At 43.9% G+C, this 21,756-nt stretch overlaps 1 protein-coding gene across 10 annotated transcripts in view; it reads right to left on the bottom strand.

Annotated features, from left to right (window-relative positions):
• The window catches only part of Ppp3ca (protein phosphatase 3 catalytic subunit alpha), a 263,314-nt gene that overhangs the window by 111,245 nt on the left and 130,313 nt on the right, over positions 1 to 21,756 (bottom strand). For all 10 annotated transcript variants that reach the window (XM_087198697.1, XM_087198695.1, XM_087198696.1 and 7 more), the window contains one exon: positions 16,095 to 16,295. In XM_087198697.1, the coding sequence (XP_087054823.1) occupies positions 16,095 to 16,203 (109 nt within the window). In that variant the 5' untranslated portion in view covers positions 16,204 to 16,295. The remainder of the gene's footprint in view (positions 1 to 16,094; positions 16,296 to 21,756) is intronic.

Below are 21,756 nucleotides of genomic sequence, written 5' to 3'. Positions count from 1 at the left end.
ATATATACCACTGAATATGGTGAATGTTTAAATTTTTAAAATTTATTATGGTAGCCAGGTGTGGGCACATGCCTATAGTTGCAGCACTCAGGAGGCTGAGGCAGGAGCAGTGTCATACGTTTGAGGCCAGCTTGGGCTACATAGTGAGTTCAAGGCCAGTATGAACTACATGGTGAGACCCTGTCTCAAAACATCCCTCTCAAACTACTTCCCCACACTTTGAACACACTCATCCCAACATTCTTGCCACTTTCTGAAGCAGTTCTGGAGTCCTCTTTCCCGACTGTCTTTAAGAAACGTGACCAAAAATACTGAGAATGCTGCTGCCGAGTGCCAACCAAGGGAGAGGCAGATTTGTAAAAACTTCACGCTTTTGTCCTCATCCACCTTAGTCACTGGATCGGCCCTGTGTGACTTCTGGCTCTTTCCCAAAACCACAATGACCACAAAAGGAGAATGTTTGGAATGCATTTAGAACATGGAGGCAGCCACAGCAGCACAACCGCAGACTCTCACAAAAGAGGACTCCAGAGTGGCTTCAGAAAGTGGCAAGAGTGATGGGATTAGTGTGTTAGAAGTGAGGGGGTCTATTTTGAGGGAGAATAATGTTGATGTGTCTTTTATTGTATTAATTTTTAAAAATGTAAACACTGAATGTATTTTTCTACCATACTTCATATTCCCTTTTCATTATGCTTTTTTCACAATAAAATAATCTGAATTTAAAAGCTGTTGATTTACTTCCCCTTATATAAGAATGTAAAGAGCACACATTTAAAGAAGAAAAAATATTTTGATGAGACAGACCAAAGAGAGCTGTGTTTCTTGAACACAAGACTGTGTTTAAAGGAAACACAGGTGAGGGTAGAAAGCTGCAGTTACACGTTCTCGTACAGAATACACTGATTACACAAATTTTCTGGATCTTGAAGAACTCGCAGGAATAAAACCAGAGGTTCTCAGCTGTTCAGAAAACCATGACACAGTGGGAAGTCGAGGCTGTCTCTTACTCTGAGACAGAGGCGCTGGAAAGGGTAGCAAGAGGAAACCCTGAGTAGGTTAATCAAGTTTCAAATCCAGGTGGTCACTGTGAAGCCATGCAGTATCTACTGAATCAGAAATACCTTCAGAGAGTCAAGGCCGAGCAGTGCTTCGAGCTCATGCAGAATCCCCTCCCCACAAAGTGGAAAGTGTCGGAGCCCAGCCAGACTGGGGATCCCGAAGCACTCCAGGCCCTTGCTCAGCCCTGCTGCTTTTAGACTCATTCTCCTTTTCCGGAGAGTTCAGAGAAAGATTTCCTGCTAGTTAGAGAGGAGAAGATCCTAAATGAACTTACTTTCACCTGGAAACAAAACAAATGTCAAGCAACTCATAAATGATTCTGAAGAAGAGTGGAATTAAGGTGCTGAGGAAGCAGAGAGGACAAAATAAGGAAGAGTTTAAATAAATTAACAGTTGAGTTTTTGAATTTTCTATCATAAAGAGTGTTGATGATTTCTGATTTGCATCAAAGGCCATATACAAAGTAATGAATAGATCAGGAAATGTTTGATTTCTTTTCTTTTTTTTTTTTTTTTTTTTACCAAGAATAAGTACAAAATTTAGCCCACAAAAATAATCTCCATGACAATGGCTAGGCTCACCTAGAGCCAGGTACTACACCGGGAGAAATGTGATGTTTTTCTGTTGCTAAACACAGAAATATCTGCGTGTCCTCCTGCGGAAGGCCTCGGTGTTTGTGTGTACCTGCGTCACTTACTAGTGATAAAGGGTAACTTGCTCACTGAGCTCCCCTAGGTCTGGGGTGCGCGCGGAGCTCTTCAGGTATCACCCCAAGTCTTGCCAGGCCCTGGGTAGAGCTTTCAGCCTGCACCACACAGCAAAGGTTTGGTCCATGCTGAGGTGTCTATGTAACATGGGCACAGGAGACTCCATGGCCTGGTGGTTGCCCTGCCCTAACCCATGCACACAGCATAGAACCCCCTGGACGCACACCTCCAGGCACCACCCAATGTCAGGGGAGGCAGGACTGCACTTCAGCCATTCGCACAGGCGAGGAAATGCACAGGTGTGGTAACTTGTTAGCTGGAATCAAACCTACTTGGCTCAGTTCTGACTGAAACGGTCTTTGCATGAGGCGACAGTGTTGGCCTTCACACTCTCACTGCACACACAGCTCTGTGTAAATGTTATGCGAAAACAGCCAGGATGCAGGACTGAACACTTCCATGCTTCCGCTTTACTTTCCATCCAAATGTTCGCATTTTACTATTTGCTCCTGGTGTGGTGAATACTCAACAGCCTTAATTAATTACAACGGAGCACCAAAATCTGCTCTACAGAACAAATGTCTTCACATTTCAAGCATTTATTTAAACCACGATCATTACTGCCCCTAAAATAATGTGTCCCACCGAGCAAACATAGCCACACAGTGCCTTGTTGACTCTCTTGGTCAGATTGTGTACTTCCTGTCCCCTGGGCACATCTGGTATTTCCCTTTGATTGACTGAAACGCTCATTTTGCTCTGACCTTCCACTCTTTCCATCCACCCTTCCAAACTGGTCAATTACCTGCAGTGAGTCAGACCCCAGAGCAACTCCAGTCTCTCCTCCAAAAGGTCACACCATTCCCAGGGTAATTTTACCATCGGTCACATTGTGGGTACAACCATATGTCATTACATTCACCTACTCATCACTAAGTCCAACGAAAGATCTTCAATCCAGTAATGGTCCCCCAGCACCCTTAGCACGAGTAGAAAGAAGTGTACCCACCATCTGTCCAACTCAGCCCCTCAGAGGGAACCCAGCCAACCGCACGTGAGTCACCTCTGACAGGGCATTCCTCACTCTCAGAGCTGGCGTACTCTGCTGAGCCTCAGCTCTCTGACCACTGTTTTCATGACACCTGACTGGAGGCCAGTGATTTTTATTCTGCCCATGGAACCCAAGTCTCCCGGCCAACTGGACCAGCTCTAGTCACCTCCAACAATCTCATGAATCCCTTCATTATACTCAGCCACCTCCCCTAAGTTTTTCATTTTCTTGAACAATAAAACATTCACCTGCTCCTGGTTCAACTCATGCCTATGGTGTCCAGGATTTCACAGGTTGCTTTGTAGCTGATCTCAGTCCTTGAGGAGGCTGTTTAGAAAAATACAGCTATAGAACTGGCCTAAATTCCACCCATGAATACTCTACTGTTTGGGGGAAAAATCTGACATCTTTTGGATATCATCCCTATGACCTGGCTGAAGTGGCACAATCAGAAACAGTCTTCTCCTCACGGCCAAAGCCACTTACTTGGACCCTGGACTAATCACTGTTGGCCTTGCCTGGGTGACCACTGTCCACAGCAGCATTGCCTGCAGAGACACTGGCAGTAAAAGGGGCCCTGTGCATGGTTGTCGGCCGTGACTGCTGCCTCTGTCCCCATCTCTCTAGCTGAGGTCTCTGTCATAACCTGGAAGGCTGGAAAAGCAAAGGAAGAAATTGGTCCTATCCCTGATAGCCTGCCAACACCAACACTGTGATGCTATGGTATGTGCAGTGCACTGTGGCTGTTTCACAGTAAATAACCCCAAAAGGAGACCTTAAAAAATACTTGAATTAGCTTCCACATGTAGAACATTATAAAACCAAGATTTTGGCTTCATTACAATAGTTAACATCTGATTCACTGCACCACCAATATCTTAATTTCTACTGTTTCACTGCATTGGATTCTCTCATGTCTGTGTACAAATACAAATATAATCAAATTCCATGCACAAAATTATTTATGTGGCAACTGCACTGGTGACACCCCATTCTCTCATCCTGGGCCAACACTCAGCCTCAGACTCCTGTTTCCAGAGGTGGATGCTCAAGTTGGCCGATACTGAGAACCTGTGGTCCCATGTGAAGCAGGTGAGCAGACACAGATGCCTGGGGCCCCGAAGGCACAGGCCTGGGATCACTGTAGACCCTGGTTTCTTGGGCATCGTCCTGGGTGAAGGGTGTACCTGGTGTGGTTACCAGCAGCACCCCTGCTAACCCTCAAGTGTATCAGTTTGGAAGATAAACTATTTTTTCCCAATGGTCATTTTTTAAAGCCCACCTGTATATATCTGCATGTAACTAATGTACTTTAAAGAAATGGGAGCAGAAATGAACACATGTACGGATTCTGGTAGTTAAATGATATTTTGTATTCTCTGTAAGCAAGTTGGCCTTCCTAGGGAACCACTACAAACACTTTATTTCACAGAAATGGCAACTGTTGTGTCTCACTACAAAAACAATGAAGGCCGTCACCAACTCAGACACCACGTTGTCATCCTGGGAATCTGAGAGCTGCTCACTGCCTAAGCTAAGGGACAGCGAGCTTCCAGACCTCAGTCACATCGCAGTGAAGAATGCTCTCAGAAACCTCTGCTTTAATGTTCCAGAATGTGGGCCGGAAACAAGGTTAAGAATTTTTTTTCTTTCACTAGCTTTGGACGAGAATCTTTTCAAACTGATGCAATCTCATAAGCTTATAGTCATCATACAAAAGCAGAAAAATAACACAGTACATACATCTACTTTTCCAAATTTATAAATACACTGATGATTACTGAAGAGAAGGAATTAAACATTGGGAAAATACTAAGTAGTCTAAAAGCCAAGCACCACCATGCTAACATGGAAAGTTTAAGGAAAAGAATATAGTCTTTAAAGATTACTTCAGTGAAAATAAAGTGGAGGCTCCTCTGCTAAGCAAACTGTTTTTCTAGTTTCAGTTTTCCACAAATAGCTGTCATGTGGAATCTAAGAGAACCTGATCAAAACAGAGAAAATCCCACCACACCCTGCAGCCCCACTGCTCAGAAATCACGTGTGACATATAAAATAGAAACACACTGACAATGTGTTTCTCTGTCATATAAAAAAGAAATGCATAAAATGGAGATTAGATTAGATTAGATAAAATAAAGTCTCTGACAATTCTGTGATTCTGTGAATGTTTGACAATTATGCATCTGCCCAAGAGGGGTACACAAGTAAGTCGTCAAATCTTTATGTAAGAAATGACGAGAAGACAGATATAGGACAAGACAGGCTCACTGGCACAGCAGGGACATATGATTACAGTCACGGTTGTGAGGAAGCCTATCAAAATCAAAATAAAGTAAGCGTTGACAACAGTTTGACGTAAGCACCTCTGGTGGATAAGGTATCATTCAGCCTGGACAGGGTCCCCTGGTGATTATGTCCTCATCTTCACTTATCACATTTGTCTACACTGTGTTTTTCCATATTTATTTCCAGGACAATGAAACTGGAAAAAGGTGAAAAGCAGCCTTAATCTTTTCTTATGCAAAAATAACGAATAAAACATCTAAACCTCTAGAACATCTAAACTTTCAAGGCGATGGCTTAACATTTTATTTATACTGAACAGAGGCTAGTCAAATCAAATGAAATAATGATCATCATCAAGCAGCAGAGGAAATGGGACAGATGACGGGTCGCCTTTGTAAAGATTTCAATAGTGATTCCCCGAGAATCTTGCTGTCTACTTAGAAGAGGCAAGATGCTACAAGATAAACATTAAATAACAGTCAGAAATAATAAAATGCTATGGGAACTAGGGGAAGAGAAAGACCCAGGCTATTTGAGGGGTCAAGAAATTCTCAGAGGGTGTAAGACTTGAGTCTGCTCTTGAAAAATGTACAGAAAGCAGGACAGTATGTGTTTAAGAGGGGCAAACAGAAGACAGAGTTTAAGTAGAGGGAATTTCCTTGAGATATTCAAGACACAAGAGCAAAACAAATCAAGATTCATTCAAAGGGCAACATATTAGCTTCCATTTGGAAAAGAACGGTGTACAGTGCCTAGGATGAGACAGGTAAGTCTGTACAGGGGAGATGCAAACAGGCTTAGATTTGCATTGGCACAGACTCGAATCTACAACAGAGACCCAGATGTGACAATGACTTAGATGTGAGGACAATGTTTCTCTGCATATTAATAACTTGGGCTACAGTAGACGTGCACAGGATTGGACCTGGGGACTCCTTGGTCTTCCACTTCTGCCATCCTCTGTGTATGGGCAGGAAGGAGAAAAGGAAACAAAAACAGGAAGGAGAAAGGGAAACAAAAATGCAGAGGGGGCTGTTTCTACTTTGCTGTGTAATCAAGGGGGAGGCACCACCTTCACTCAAACACTGGGCTCAGAACTCAGCTCTGACCCAGCCATAGAGGGCCAGGAAGTTTACCCTTCAGCCCAGGGTTATTCCAACCAGTTAGGAAAGCTGAGAGTGGGGAAATGTGCATTGGCAGACAATAAATATATTGGGGTACAGTAGACGCAGTTCTGCAGAACAAGCTCTAAGGTGTCCCCAACTGAAAACTACCAGAAACTTTTTCCTCTTTAACTCAAGATGGCACCCTAATATCAAATGCATATTGTAAATATTAGTTTTGACATTTAAATGAATACTGCAAATAAATAGCTTTGATCTCTGCATATCTCAATTAAACACATCAAAGCAACCACAGAAATTAAAGTTATTATGAAAGTTGCATATTATAAACATTGAAATTGCATGACCGTGGTCAACAGTGCAATGCACCCTTCGGTGGACTCAGTCTTCTGACTGCTGGGTGTGAAGGCTGGGCTGCCCAGTGGTCACTTTCGGCCCCTCGCCATTGCACTAAGCTACTAAACAAACCATAGATTCTTCCATAAGATATGACTTCTGACCAATTCATACATTTTATTCACCAGATATCCCATCTTTACCCATTCCACTAAGAAGACCAAAATCAATGAATGCAGGAAAACCAACAAATTCAGAAAAAGAGAACAAAATAAAAGCATAAATGCTGGTTAGATGATTAACATACACCCTGACAAACTCACAGTTTCCCACGTTTCCACTACAATATTATGATAAGTTACTATATGCAAATCAGCAGCTCATTTACATAAAAACTATTTTGGATTAGAACATCCATAAACTGAAATACAAGATCCTCACATATTTAGATTTAGTGGAATAATAACAGCAAACAATAACATCAAAACACAATCCAGAACAATCATGTTAAATGCCAGTTAAACAAGGAGTTAAATCTGGTTTCTCCCAGCTTCAGGGCTTTGGTTATGTGGAAGAAACTCCACCCCAGACAGGGTGGGAGGACACACAGCTGAATCACCTGGGTTCTAATCCCAGTTCTGGCACTTGTTAGCTGGGTAAACGTAAGATAATTTCACTAAGTTTCAACTTCCTCATTCGTAAAAAGGAGCTGAGAACAATGCTTCCTTCCTGGGGTGGCATGGACATTTTGCAGGTAGGAAGAACAGGGTTCATATCAACAACTAGCACAAAAGAACTTAACCCATGTCAGCCTGTCATTAATTTGTTCAGCAAAAAGCTATCACAAATCCTAGCATCAAGTGCCAACATAGCTTCTTATACAGGAAGTATTCTCACTAAAATGAAAAGGACAGTTCCACCCTGGCTCCATGAAACCTGTCACGGTAGCACCATTCTTTGAGGAGAATTCAGGACTGTCCACGTCAACACCCACATCAGTGGCTCAGAGGAGAATGAAACAGAGCGAACTGGACCGTGAATTCAGACAGGAAACACAGAGTCTGTGTGGACCAAAGGAATCACCCGCATTTTTCTTTTAAAGGACCTCAGTTGAGATCCTCACCTGGAGGCCCACAGTGTTATTCCAAAGACCACATCTCTTCAGAGCCACAGTAGCTCTGACTTTAATGCAATTTAATCTTCTTCCAAAGAATCAGAGTAGTTATTCCTGCACATGACCACTTTCAGATCTCGGGGCTAATGGCTTCAGGAAAGTGTATGTTACTGCAAAAACACCCACGGGCACTGCCTTACCAATGCTGCCCAAACACTGCCTGGCCTGCGAAAAGTAGCAACTCGGGAGCTACTGTGATAGAAACAGCATGGTACTGGCAAAGAAACAGACCTGAGGACCAGTGGAACAGATTAGAAGATGCAGAAACAACTCCAGACACACTCAGCCACCTCATCTTTGACAAAGGAGCCAAACACCCTCACTAGAGGAAAGACAGCCTCTTCAATAAATGGTGCTGGAGAAACTGGGTTTCAATTTGTCAACGATTAAAACTAGACCTATATCTCTCACCATGCACTAAACTAGAAGTGAAATGGATTAAAGATCTAAATATTAAAACAGAAACGCTGAACCTGTTGGAACAGAGGTTAGGTAGAACTCTTGAAGACACTGGTGTAGGAAAAGATTTTATGAACAAAACCTCAGTTGCCCATGAACTAGCACAAACAATCAACAAGTGGGATCTCTTCTTATTAAAAAGCTTCTGCACAGCAAGAGAAACCACCAACAGTGTGGAGAGTCAACCCACATTGTGGGAAAAAATCTTCACCAGCTGTTCCTCAGACAAAGGTCTACTATGTAGAATCTATAAAGGACTTAAAAAAATCAGACCTCCTAAATTTAAAGACCCAATCCAAAAATGAGCATCTGAAATGAACAATCATTTCTCAGACAAAAAAATAGAAATAGCAAATAAACATATGAAAAAATGTTCAACATCACTGGTCATTTGAGAGATGCACATGAAAATAATGCTGAGATTCCCCTTCACCCCAGAAAGAATGGCTGCTATCATGAAATCAACCAATAACAAATGCTGGAGGGACTGTGAGGAAAGAGGAATCCTGCTCCACTGCTGGTAGGACTGCAGACTGGTGCAACCACTGTGGAAATCAGTATGGAGATACCTCAAAGAACTAGGACTAGAGGTCCCATTTGACCCTGCTATTTCCCTGCTGGGTATCTTCCCAAAGAATTAAAAGACTCATACCACAGTGATATATGTGTGCCCATGTTCATAGCAGCACAATTTGTAATAGCTAAAACTTGGAAGCAGCCCAAATGCCCATCAACTGGAGACTGGATAAAGAAAATGTGGTTTTTTAATAAAATGGAGTACTATTCAACCATAAAAAATGAGAAATTAGAGACATTTATAGCTAAATGGATGCACAGATGTGATACTCTTAAGTGAAATAAATAGGACACACACGTGTAAATACTGAAGTTTCTCTAGTGTGAGAAACTGAAAGTGTAAAAAAGGACTAAAAGGTATAATAGATAATGTGAAACAGGAAGAAAAGGGGCAAAAGGGAAGGGAAATTGGGAGGGGTAGGGGAAAGGAAAGAAGGGAATGGAATTAATATGAGAAAATGAAAAAATGAAAACAAAATCTTTGTAAATAGGGAGGGATGGAGGGGTTGAAGGGAGGGCAGGGGAAGGGGAAAAAAAATAAGAACCAAGAGAGACTATGTAAAGGTGCAAATTTCCAATGATGAATGTCATTATATTGTATACCTAAAATGTACCAATAAAATAAAATTTAAAAATTAAAAATTAAAAAAATAAAAAGAACACAGGGCATTGTGTCTTAAAAGCAAAATATCTGCTTGTACAATTATGATGCAATTGTACAGGTGTCGTCTTGCCTGGTGCTACGTGCTTATTGGCATTGATGGATCACCACTGCCATGGACATGGCTGCACCTTAGGAACTGAGTTCCTTCCCCTGATTCACCTGAAGATGACTTTCACCCCTAGACTTGCTTTGTCAACTGTCCCGGTAGTAGCTTGCAATGCAAACTCCCAGACAGCTCACCAAGAAAAGCCTTATGAATATATTTTTAACTGGGAAAAACTAGATAGATAAACTCCCTGTCCCTAGGATGTTAAGCACTGTTGTTTTGCCTGGCCCACTTGTGTTAAACAATAAATTTTAACTTAAAATATAAAAAACAATAATTATCAGCAGTCAGAATAATGAATTCTTTGTACTTCTTGGGAACTTTGGCATCTACAACCTTCATGTGTTCTCTTCAGTCTCAAGTAAGAACAAGCTCTCCTCAAATGAAAGGGCGGCACAGGACTCTGGCTCCCAGTACAGAGGCTGTGTGTGCCAGCATGGTACCCTGCACAGGATGATGCGATGCCTGCTGGATCCCAGAGGGTCCCCCTGATGAGATCTGTGAGCACAGCTGTGTGCTTGACTCAGTGTGGTCCCCACCATGTGGCCCTGGTCAACAGCATCACTATCCAGACTCCCATTCGAGTCCTGCTATAGCAGAAAGTGTAGAGCCACCGCGTGACCCCCATTCGAGCTCAAATTTGGAAACATGACCAACCTTGTCCCCCCGTTTTCTCACTGGTAAAATGGATTTGCTGAAAACTTTCTTGCAAGGCCAGAGAGGGAAGGGACCAATGAGAAGGACTGGCTCACAGGCAACAATAATGTCAGAACCATCTTCTTCTAAATCCAAGGCCTAAATGGAGGAGAATAAGAAAACCAAAGCGGGTTCGGCTGCCACAGGCTGGGAGGAAAATGTACCGCCTGCCAGCAGCAGGGCAGGCAGGACAGGCCCTGAAGACAGACCACTGGTGTGTGACCGGCGACCTGCCCAGGAGTGACAGGAGACGCCCCCAGGTCAGGGCCGCTGCTCCATGGTGATAAATGACAATGTGGTTTCTGCTCCTGACTCCAGCCCCCATGCAGCTCCCCCCAGGGGCCAAGAGGGGAATTCTCCTCACTGAACTGATGTCAAATGCTGGAAAGGACGCAAAGCCTTGACCTTAAACTTGGCCACCAGTCCATGCTTGCATCCAGGGACGGAGCCAGAGGGTGCTCCTGGCACTGCCCTCGAGCAGCAGCAGCCCTGCACCAAAGCGAGGCAGGGAATCCTCTGCGGCTGCCCTCCCAGGAAACACACAGCCCAGAACTCAGCAGTGTGCCCAGCTGACACTGCCCGTCCCCAGCCCAGACTGCATGAAGCCAGGACTCAGCAGAGGCTCCAGCTCTGCCTTCCATTTAAAAGAGAGGAACGTTCCCAGCTAAATCCAAGAGGAAACGGGAGAAGGGAGAACTTCAGGAGAAAGCCCGAACCTTGGATCCCCTGCACAGACCCTAACCCCATGCTAAAGAAAGCTCTTGCAGATACTGCTTAAATACAAACTCAAAAGATGTTTTAAAATCCGTTTTAACAGTCATTTTTTAAAAGGCCTTGTAATAAAAACCGAATCCAACCTCTACCCTGCCAAGGGTATCTGGGCTCCCTTGGTTGAGTGGGCAGCTCAGCCAACCTCTCTCCAGAGAGCTCCTCCCTCCCTCTGAATCTCAGGAATCTCAGGCAGGAAGCTGTCCCCCTGCTCCAGAGCCCTGGCCTTGGGACCTCAGCCTCCCTCCCTGCCCCTCCACCGAACGCCCTTGGGAAGTTCCTCCTACTGCAGCAAACCTCCAAGGACATGCCTTGCTGCTTCCCCAAAACACCAGCGTCTTCAGCACGCTCCTGTCTCTCGCCAGACGTCCCCTCTGGCTTTTTCACATAGCAAAATCTGAGTCATCAAACATGATCCAGTTCAAACCTCACACAGTCTGTCCATAAATTCTGTGTTCTCCACATTCCTTTGTCCAGGGGGACAGGAGGGATCTTAGGCGCCTCCATTCCAGTCGTAATGAGCCACACGGTCCTCACTGCTGGTGTGTCAGACCCCCCAGACAGGCCTTGAATCTTGCAGTCAAGGACAACATCACATACATTTCACTGTCCACAACCCTGACCTTCTCCAAGAGTTCTCAGTCTATAGTCGGGACAATTAGGATCCTGGCTATTTTATAGTTTTTAAACTCAAAGATGGAATATAATAATCAGTGGGCATTATTAGAGAAACATGAGCCATTTACAAGGTAGAAAACCTTTTTGGCTTTAAATTAGGTAAATTCACTTGGATACTTATTCATTTTCTTAAAATAAATCCAGATCATGCCCTTTAATTTAATAAATGGTTAGGTGTACTACTTTTTGGACAAGCACCTGTTTGTGTTCTTGCTGCTATGTTCTAAGCCCTGGAGGGCAGAGACCAGGTCTCATTCTCACATTTATAACTCACGCCACCTGCACCTGGTAAATGTTCAACACGTTTGCCAAAATGCTTTACCAAAACGAGTGGCTGCTCTGAAATTTGGCAACACTCTTTTTAATGTTCCCTTTGTATGCTTGCAAGAGAACACAGATAAATCCAACTCAGTTTTCAGAAGCAAGTCAAAGAGGAAAAATACTTTTTTTTTCACAATATACCTCAACTAAGAAATATACTTTTAAAATTATCATCTTGGTAACAGCGACATTTTAATGAGGCACCATGGCAGGGAAAGGGCAGAGGGGCTTCAGGCCCCTGCCTGGACCGGGGACCCACAGGAGATGGCTTGCTGCCTTCCCACCTCTCCTTGGTGACAGCAAGGCCACCCTGCTCTCCAGGAGGGTGGGGACAGGGAGCCTGGCAGAGACTGGGCAGCCTCCCATTCTTGGCTTCTCCAGAATTTTAAGGGGAAAAAAATCCTGAGTAATACGGCTCCCCCTGCTGTATAAGTAGCTGAAGGGGGGCAGCTTTGTCCAGGCAGACAGGAAAAGAAAAGCTAAAGGGATAAAGCAACAGCCAGAGTTCCAACTGCTAGGATGCCAATTCCTAAGCTTTTCTTACACATGGGCAGATGCTAGCACAGCTCTCCCCAAAACACTGGCAAATAAAACACTTTTATAAGGGTGAAGTAGGAGAGAGGAAGACGGAACGTGGAGCAGCCCCATGTGCAGTCATAAAGCACTGGTCCTTTGCTCTGCTTTGTTTTCAGAGCTTACAAACCTAACACACTCAATGCTCAGTGCACACAGAAAGTGAGTGTCCAGTTTTCACCTCAACCCACTCACCTCAGCATCCTAGGAATGTGACAGATCTGTCTCCACTGTCACTGAAAAACTACTTGAAAACCTGGTCTGGAGTCAGGCTTCCGAAATGGCCGGCAGTGAAAACCTGGCTCCCCGACCCCACATCCTCCTTCTGTAGTTCCCCTTGTTCACACTTTCCCTTCCATCCCCTTCTCTTCCCTCTTCTTTCTTTCTTCTCTTCTAAATTGTTTCTTACGTTCTCAGTCTTTCTCAAGTGTGGAATTCGGAATTATATAACGAATAGTTTAGCCGGAAGGTTTTTAAGTATAAACACTATGTTTTACTGCAAGCCTAATATTAATAATAAAGTACAACTTTACTGACTCAGTGATACGAACAATAAATTTTAAATTTATTTAAAAATAAATATTTAAAATTAAATATCATCCTGTTGGCTTGGATGTCCAGATAAAAAGAAATCTGAATGCAGTCACGTATCAACAAAATGTCACCGATAAATTATTAGACAAACAGGTTGTGCATCCCGTGCCCAAAAGGACTGGCACCCAAAGTGCTTCAAATTTGGGGGTTTTCTTGATGTAGGAATGTTTGCACAGATGCCCATAAAGCATTACCAATCCAAAAGCCAAAAATCCAAAATGCTCTGAGATCTGGACCTTATGGAGGGACATCTGATGCACCATCTTGAAGCATTTCGGATGTCAGATTTCAGGTTGGGATGCTTAAACTCTATCTCAAAATACAGAGTGCCATTCTCTCTCCTCAATCTACCCTGCTTTTCTTTTGCCATTCCCTCAGCTTTCAGCTTTGCTGGAACCATGGGTTGGAATATTGTGTTCAACTTGGCTACTGTGTCTGAATGCTTGGGTCTCCCCAAATGTCTCAGTTGACCCCCATCTGAGAGACTGGAGGGAGAGCCCTGGGCAGTGTCAGGTCAGCAGATGGGCCTGGAGGCCTCGTGAATGGGTCACTGCCCTGCTGAAGGGGCCCAGGGAGATGCTCACCCTCCCTCCCCACGGGGAAACAGGCACCAGCGCCCTGTGACCCAGGGCAGCCCAGCACGGACACGGCACCTACCCACGCCTCAGCCTTGGACCTCCCAGCCTCCAAACTTCAGGAACAGATTTTTGTTGTTCTTCGCCACCCTGTTTATCAGATTTTTGTTACAGCAGCCTGAACAGACCAAGTCACTAGATTTCTGGTGAATTAAACATAGCAATACCTTCTCCCTTCTATCCAAATGTTAAAATTAATTCTTTTTTCCCTCTCCCTCTGCTCCCTTTATGTTTTATCCTTTTGTTCCCAGAAAAATGGGCAGAGGTCACTGCAGTGATCCTCCTTAGGATCCCACTTCATCAAAAAAAAGTCAAGTCTACCCCGAAGAGAAGACCTCCTGCTCATCTCTACTCCTGAGTGCTATTGCTATGACATCTCATTCTGTTCCATGCTAGCTAACAGCCCTGCTCCACCCCACAGGAAGTCCTTCAGCCCGATTCCTGACTCCAAGAGCATCTTCAGATCTCCCTCCTGAAGCTGGCCCAGGGTCATCTGGGATCCTGGGAGGAACTGGGTGTGGTGCGTCCTCCGTGAGGCAGACAGATCAGAGTGGGACTCTGGAAAGCCCTCGGGCTCAGGGGCAACACAGCAGGAGCCTGACTCTTCCAGAATCCTCAGTGTCCCTTCCTGACAGAGCCTAATCAAACAGAAGAGATGTGGAGGCCATCCCAGAGGACGGAGCACCGTAAAAACTACCCCACAGGTTTCCTTCAGCTGTCACTACCATGGCCTGTAACACCCACTGTGCTCAATAGTGAATTTAACAGGAATTCTTCACTGGAAGCCATACACTATCATGGGAAATGGAGAAAAGACAAATTCAACAAAATATGTCATTTGTTCTTATCAAAAATAATATGCTCAATGATAAAGATAAAAAATAATCCTTACATTTTATCATTACTATACAGGTAGACTTTTTAACCAATAAAATTTTTAAAAGTAATTTCATTGCTGTGGGTTCTGAAACATCAGTTAGATAAAATCGTTACTATTTCAGTATCTAAGAGAGGAAAGCATGTCTATTATCTCTTTTGTCCCTATATTTTCAGTTTCTGCAATTGCATTACGGAAACCAGGGCTCAGAAGGAGACACACAGGGAAGGTCTGCAGCCCGACTCGGTCACCAATGGCCCTACATGGATTCACACTGCTGGGCAAATCCTCCTGCTGACTCGCCCTGCCCATGGTCATCCTTCTTCTACACATAAACAAGACTAACAGCAGTCCCAGTCAGAAATAAACATACATACAGCCAGTTTTTTTGGTACAGAAATCATTAGGAGCATTTCGATCGAGGAAGCTGTAATATGGAATTGAAGGCAGCTTTTCCTTCTGGAATAATCACATTCCAAGACACATTTGAAGACCACTAATATTCTAAGTACATCGACTGAGAAGAAAGCATCACTTACTAGCGCACATGCATACTGCTCACTGTTCCCTGCCTTTCACAAAGGACGATATTCTCTGTCTAAACTTTCCTTTGACTAAATGAAAACATGTAAGGGGAACAAATATATGTACCATCTCAAAAATGAAAGTCTGCAAGTTTAACCAACTCCTCAAAGGGTGGATCCAAATTGCCAGTATCAGATGCTCGCTTTCCTGGGTGAGATTTAATCTCATGGCCTAAGAGCAGCACACTTTCACAAAATGCACATCTGCACAGCAGAAGGAACAGGAAGAGAGAACTCCACAGTAAAGGCTCAGCCTCTGGACACAAACTGCCACAGGAAATGGAGAAATTGCCCCTCCTGAGGCTCAGTGGCTGTTAGATGCGTCATCCCAACCCACCGACCCAGGCAGGACACAGCCTGCACGGGGCGGCTGAGGACTGACTGCACTGACACCTCCACGACTGCCAGGTGGGCACCACACTGCGAGGACCGTGCCGCTAAGCCGGTCTCTGCCTCCACGCTGGTCCAAGCTTGCACCCTTGTCTGGCGTCCCTGTGGGAGACCTGTGTACTCCTTGCCAAGTACTGTCATAATATCACGATGGATGAGGGGTGCCCCATCCCAGCCCCAGCAGGACGGTGCCGCCATCGCTAAGCAGCACACAGGGAGTGGAGTCTGCCCTCCTGTAAACACTTTATACACAAGGAGTCCCGTTGCACAGACCAGCGACGCCCCAGTCCTCGGTGTGCGGAGGTGTGTAGAGGTGTGCGGGCTCCTCGGTACCGAGTGAGATGAGCGGGGCGTCCCAGGACTCCCCACGAGCCCAGACTGCTGGCAGCAGGGTGGATGGCAGGGCGCAGGCTGAATCCCCAGGGCTCACCTGTGACCGGTGCATCGATGTCCAGCAAATTCTTCTCCTGTCGCAGAATTGAAGCACCCTCCGTTATTATTCTCAAGGCCACGCTCTCTTCCAGCCGGCCCTCCTTCATGAGATGCGCTTTTAGGATGTCCACCCGAGGTTTCCCATCGTTGTCAAACACTTCCTTTGCTGTGAGCCGGTGACTTGGAGGAAAGGGAACGGCTGCAAGAGAAAAAGGTTCCATGATTTCCTTATCAAAACTCAACAATCAAAGACTCAGCCATAACCAGCAAACACCCGCACTTCTGCCTGACTCGGTGATGACCTGCTGAAACGTCCCCTCGCTGAAATGCCAGCAGGCCTCTCCCTTTGCTTCAAGGCAGAATGTGACTGCTGAGAGGGAACTCAGAGCTCTAATCCATTCAGTACTATCTCAGGTATCTGAGAGATCCCAACTGAGTATTTTTTTTTTTTTTTAAGACAGAGGCTTCTCTTAGAGAAAATCAATTCCACAAAGAAACTGGTTCCCAAACATGCAACTGTGAGCCACCAGGGCCAAGCTGGCTCTGGGTATGAAGTGGGCTCCTCTGCTGGGATTGAAGGAATGGGAAAGGCATCCTAACTGCATCTGCTGCTGCAACTCAAGTCCCATCTCTGAGCTAACTGATCCCCTCCCTGAGAGGAAAAGGCACAAGCACACTGAGAACTGAAGAGGAACTCAGGATTTGCATGTGAACGTGCAGGTCCTTGTACAGAAGGGACACTGAGGAGTGACAGGACAGTGTGCGCCAGGGAGGAGACAGGTAATCAGAGAGTGATATGAAAACAAAGGCACTTCCTGCTCAGTCTCTTCTGAAACTGAGGCCCCCCACTCTTCTGCACTCCCTGCTCGGCTGCACAGTGAGCTCTCCGCAGCACCTGTCACTCGAACACTCCTGAGTGCTATACACTTAGCCATGTGTCAGCGACAGTGTATTCCCTCCACCCTCGTGAGGTGCTGAAACCTCCAAAACTGCATGGTCAGACAGCAGCACAAGCTGAATTTGCTGATAACAGCCAGAGAACCATTTAAAACCTCACTACTTCTCTAGCTCACTTGAAGGTTCATTCACTGGACAAAAACGCCAAGGCACTAGAGTCATCTGTGGACCTGTCATGTGCCGTATGCTAAGGGCTGTCCCATGGGAGAGCCCTTCCCTTCCTAGAAGGAACACTTGATACCAAGGAAGAAACTGGCTCTCACTCCAAAAAGCGTCTCTCAAGAAGCCGGACTTACAGCAGACACAGGCCAAGCCATCTGAGATGGGCTGGGAGCTGTTGTGCAATCAATAGCATGGATCTGTTATCCAAGTGAAACTGTAACTACTTTTTAAAACCCAGGAAATAAGCCTGGATAGATGCAATATGACATTTCCCAACAACTCAACCACATCTATTTACCAACTCAGCCAAAACAAAGTGTCAGGGACAGACTCCACCAGCCCTGAGACCTGGGCAAGTTAAATAACCTCTTCTGGCTCTAGTACCTCACCTGAGAGGTGAAAGGTACATCTGTCTGAGGACTGTTATCGTAACTACAGTAAATAATGACTGTAGCAGCTAAGAGATATAGTGCATTTATTTTATACCAGGGCTAGTGTGGGTGATAAACCTGAGGCTCAAAAGTACTCAGCACCTCCCCAAGATCATCAACCCTCCATTTAGATGACACTCAACTAAGCTAAGCTACTTCCCAGGAGGTACTTAGGATGATGCTTAATAATTAAAAACGCTTAGCAAATCACCTTGTAAAACGGAAATGCTAATAAATACTGATATATGTTTATTTCAAAAAGTTTTCTTATAAGAATACAGTCTTCATTTTCAAAAAATTGCTTTGGGCTGCTTTATAAAAGGCAAAATGTGAGAGAGGAGCTGCCTGGGCATGGGGCTCCCATGAGGCCCGTCATTCCATCCCTAAGTGCAGGCAGATCCTGGGGACCAGCACGGCTGAGGGCTGATGCCAGCAGGGGCTCTGCCCTGACCCCAGAGGCTTGGGCACACTCGCCGAAGCCAAAGGCCTGCCCAGAAAGGGGCTGCATGAGTACACAGGCTTCAGGCAGAGGCTCGCCGTTCCATTGGCCACAGCCAAGGACCCTCCTGGAGAAGAGCTATACACAAGCAATACCCAGAGGCTCATCCTGACACCACTGATAAGTGTGAGGAGACCCTAGACCAAGCCTGTGCAGCAACAGAAACTGAGGTGCACAGCCCCCAACCAAAGGCCCTCCCAGACAATAACTATATAGGGGTCCCAGCGAGAGCATGTCTAGATACCATCCCAAGTGCGCTCAGGCCCCAGCCAAATGCCCTCCCAGACAACAGGCCACCTCAGGGATCCAGAAGGCCACCAGTCTGAACCCAGGAATTGGTGTACTGGTGAGCAGCAGAGTAAAGGCTGTTCGGTGGCTTGCTGAGAATTCAAGACCACTGGGTGAACAAAAAGTTGCCTCAACAAAGACACAGCAGGCTGCATCTGTTGAAATGAGAAGAAATGTAAATAAGTCTCAAAACCAAACTTCCAGATTACCTAAGGGAACCCCAAAGGGAAAGGAGATGGAACACTCTGATACTCAACCACCTGGACTCCCTCAACTGACAACGAAAGGGGACCTGGAAAGTGAAATCAGAGATAATTTCTCACATAACAACAGAGGTTGTGCCCATAGTACAAGACATGATTAATAAATCTAGAGCGGACATAGATAAAAAAAATAGAGGAGCTGAGGAACATGATGGAATCCCAACCTAAGAAACAAATGGAATCCATAAAACGGATGCAAACAGATTTCTGGGAGATTAAAAACTCCACTGAAAGTTTACACAACAGAATGAGCCAATGCAAGGATAGAATTTCAGATATAGGAGATAAGATTGCAATTAGTGACCAGGAAAAGAAAAATTTCTTAAAAATAGTAAGGGACCAAGAAAAATCAATCCAGCAGCTACTAGACGATGCAAAGAAGAATAACGTAAGACTGATTGGAGTCAAGGAAGAAATAGGAGAGAGTACAGACGACATAAAAAAACTCCTTACAGAAGTAATGGCAGAAAACTTCCCCAGCAGGGGAAAAGAACTTGACATACAGATAAGTGAGGCATATATGACTCCAACTAGGCATGATCAAAAAAAATCTACACATAGGCATATAATAGTTAAGATTCCAGAAACCCAACAGAAGAACAAAATTCTAAAAGCAGTTAGAGAAAAGAAACAAATCACATACAACAGAAAGCCCATCAGAATCACAGCAGACTTCTCAACACAGACCCACAAGGCAAGAAGAGCATGGAGCAACGTATTTCAATCCCTAAAAGAAAACAACCTCCAACCCAGATTGATGTACCCTGAAAAACTATCTTTCAAAACTGATGAAGAAATAAGATACTTTAATGACAAAGAGCACCTTAGGAACTTCATGAATACCAAACCAGCACTCCAAAAACTTTTAACCAATATCCTAGGAAAAGACGAGGATCACAACCCCAGGAAGCCCTGCAGAATGAATCTATCGGGGATGACAAGAAATTAAATGCACAGGGGGAGACTCCAAAAAAAAGAAAAAGTCATGAAAAGGATAAGTCAATACATATCAATTATAATCATCAATGTTAATGGTCTCAATTCACCAATCAAAAGAAACAGACTGGCAGAATAGGTCAAGAAGAGAGATCCAACAATATGCTGCATACAAGAAACACATTTAATTCAAAAAGAAACTCATAGACTGAAAGTTAAAGGGTGGAAAACAATACTCCATGTGACAGGAACCCAAAACAAAGCAGGAGTAGCTATCCTCTTTGCAGACCAAGTGGATTTCAAGCCAACACTAATTAAGAGAGACAAAGAAGGGCACTACATCCTTGTAAAGGGAACAATCTAAGAGGAAGAGATGACAATCATTATGCACCAAACACTAGTGTGCCCAACTATATAAAAGAAATACTAATGGACATGAAAAATCATATAAGCACTAATACAATAGTGGTGCAGGACCTTAAAACCCCACTCTCAAAAATAGATAGATCAACTAGACCAAAAAAAAAACCAACAAAATACTAGAACTCAGTCAAACTCTTGAACAAATGAACTTAACAGATGTTTACAGAGTGTTCCATCCCACAAAATCAGAATACACATTCTTTTCAGCTGCATATGGGTCATTCTCTAAAACGGATCACATACTTGCTCACAGAACATGTTTAAGTAAGTGCAAAGGAACTGAAGTTATCTCCTGTATATTATCAGACCATGAAGTGATGAAACTGGAGATCAATAGCAAAAGAAACCACAAGAATTTCATAAATACTTGGAAACTGCACAACACATTTCTGGATAACCTTAAAGAAGAAAACAGACAGTTCCTACAACTAAATGACAATGCCAATACAAGATATCAGAATCTATGGAACACAATGAAAGCAGTCTTATGAGGGAAATTCAAAGCAATGAATACTCACATTAGGAAAACAGAGCGAGCTCAGGTACACAACCTGATGCTGAACCTCAAGCTTCTAGAAAAAGAAGAGCAGGACAAACCCAAAGCCCATAGAAGGGAGGAAATCATAAAGACTAGGGCAGAAATCAATGCAATGGAGACTAAGAGAACAATACAAAAAAAATCAGTGAAGCCAAGAGTTGGTTTTCCGAAAGAATAAACAAAATTGACAAACCCTTAACCAACCTTATCGAAAAAAAGGAAAGAAAAGGCCCAAATCCATGCAATTAGGAATGAAAAGGGTGAAATTACAACAGACTCAGCAGAAATCCAGAGGATCATCAATACCTACTTCAAAAATCTATATGCCAATAAGATGGAAAATACAGAAGAAATGCACAGATTCCTAGATATGTGTGAATTACCAAAGTTGAACAAAGATGACCTAAAAATTCTAAACAACCCAATATCAATCAATGAAATTGAAAACGTCATTAAAAATTTACCAACTAAGAAAAGCCCAGGTCCTGATGGCTTCACTGCTGCATTCTAAAAGACATTTAGAGAGGAACTACTGCTACTACTGTTTAAGCTCTTCAATGAAATTGAAAAGGAAGCAATACTCCCGAATTCATCCCTGGAAGCAAGCATCATCTTGATCCCTAAAGCAGAGAAATACCACACTGAAAAAGAGAACTATAGGCCAATCTCACTAATGAACACAGACGCAGAAATCCTTAATAACATACTGGCAAATAGAATGCAGAAAATCATCAAGAAGATCATACACCCTGACCAAGTGCAATTTATCCCAGGCCTTTAGGGATGGTTCAATATATGCAAATCAATAAATGTAATACACTATATTAGTAGAACCAAGGACAAAAAACATAGTTATTTAAATACGTGCAGAAAAAGCATTTGACAAATTCCAACATGCATTTATGATAAAACCCTACAAAAAACTGGAATAGATGGACTCTACCTCAATCTGATAAAAGCAATCTATGAAAAGCCAACAGCCAATATCATACTAAATGGTCAAAAACTGAAATCCTTCACACTAACATCAGGAACAAGACAAGGACGTCCACTATCACCACTCCTGTTCAATATAGTTTTGAAAACATTAGCCACAGCAATTAGACAAGAGAAAGAAATAAAAGGAATAAAGACAGGAAATGAAGAAGTCAAATTCTCATTAT

This window comes from Heterocephalus glaber, unplaced genomic scaffold, assembly GCF_053883595.1.
Source record: "Heterocephalus glaber isolate CG9 unplaced genomic scaffold, H.glaber_assembly_v1.0 deba00001688, whole genome shotgun sequence".
Lineage (NCBI taxonomy): Eukaryota > Metazoa > Chordata > Mammalia > Rodentia > Bathyergidae > Heterocephalus > Heterocephalus glaber.
This window is presented reverse-complemented; position numbering and strand designations above follow the sequence as displayed.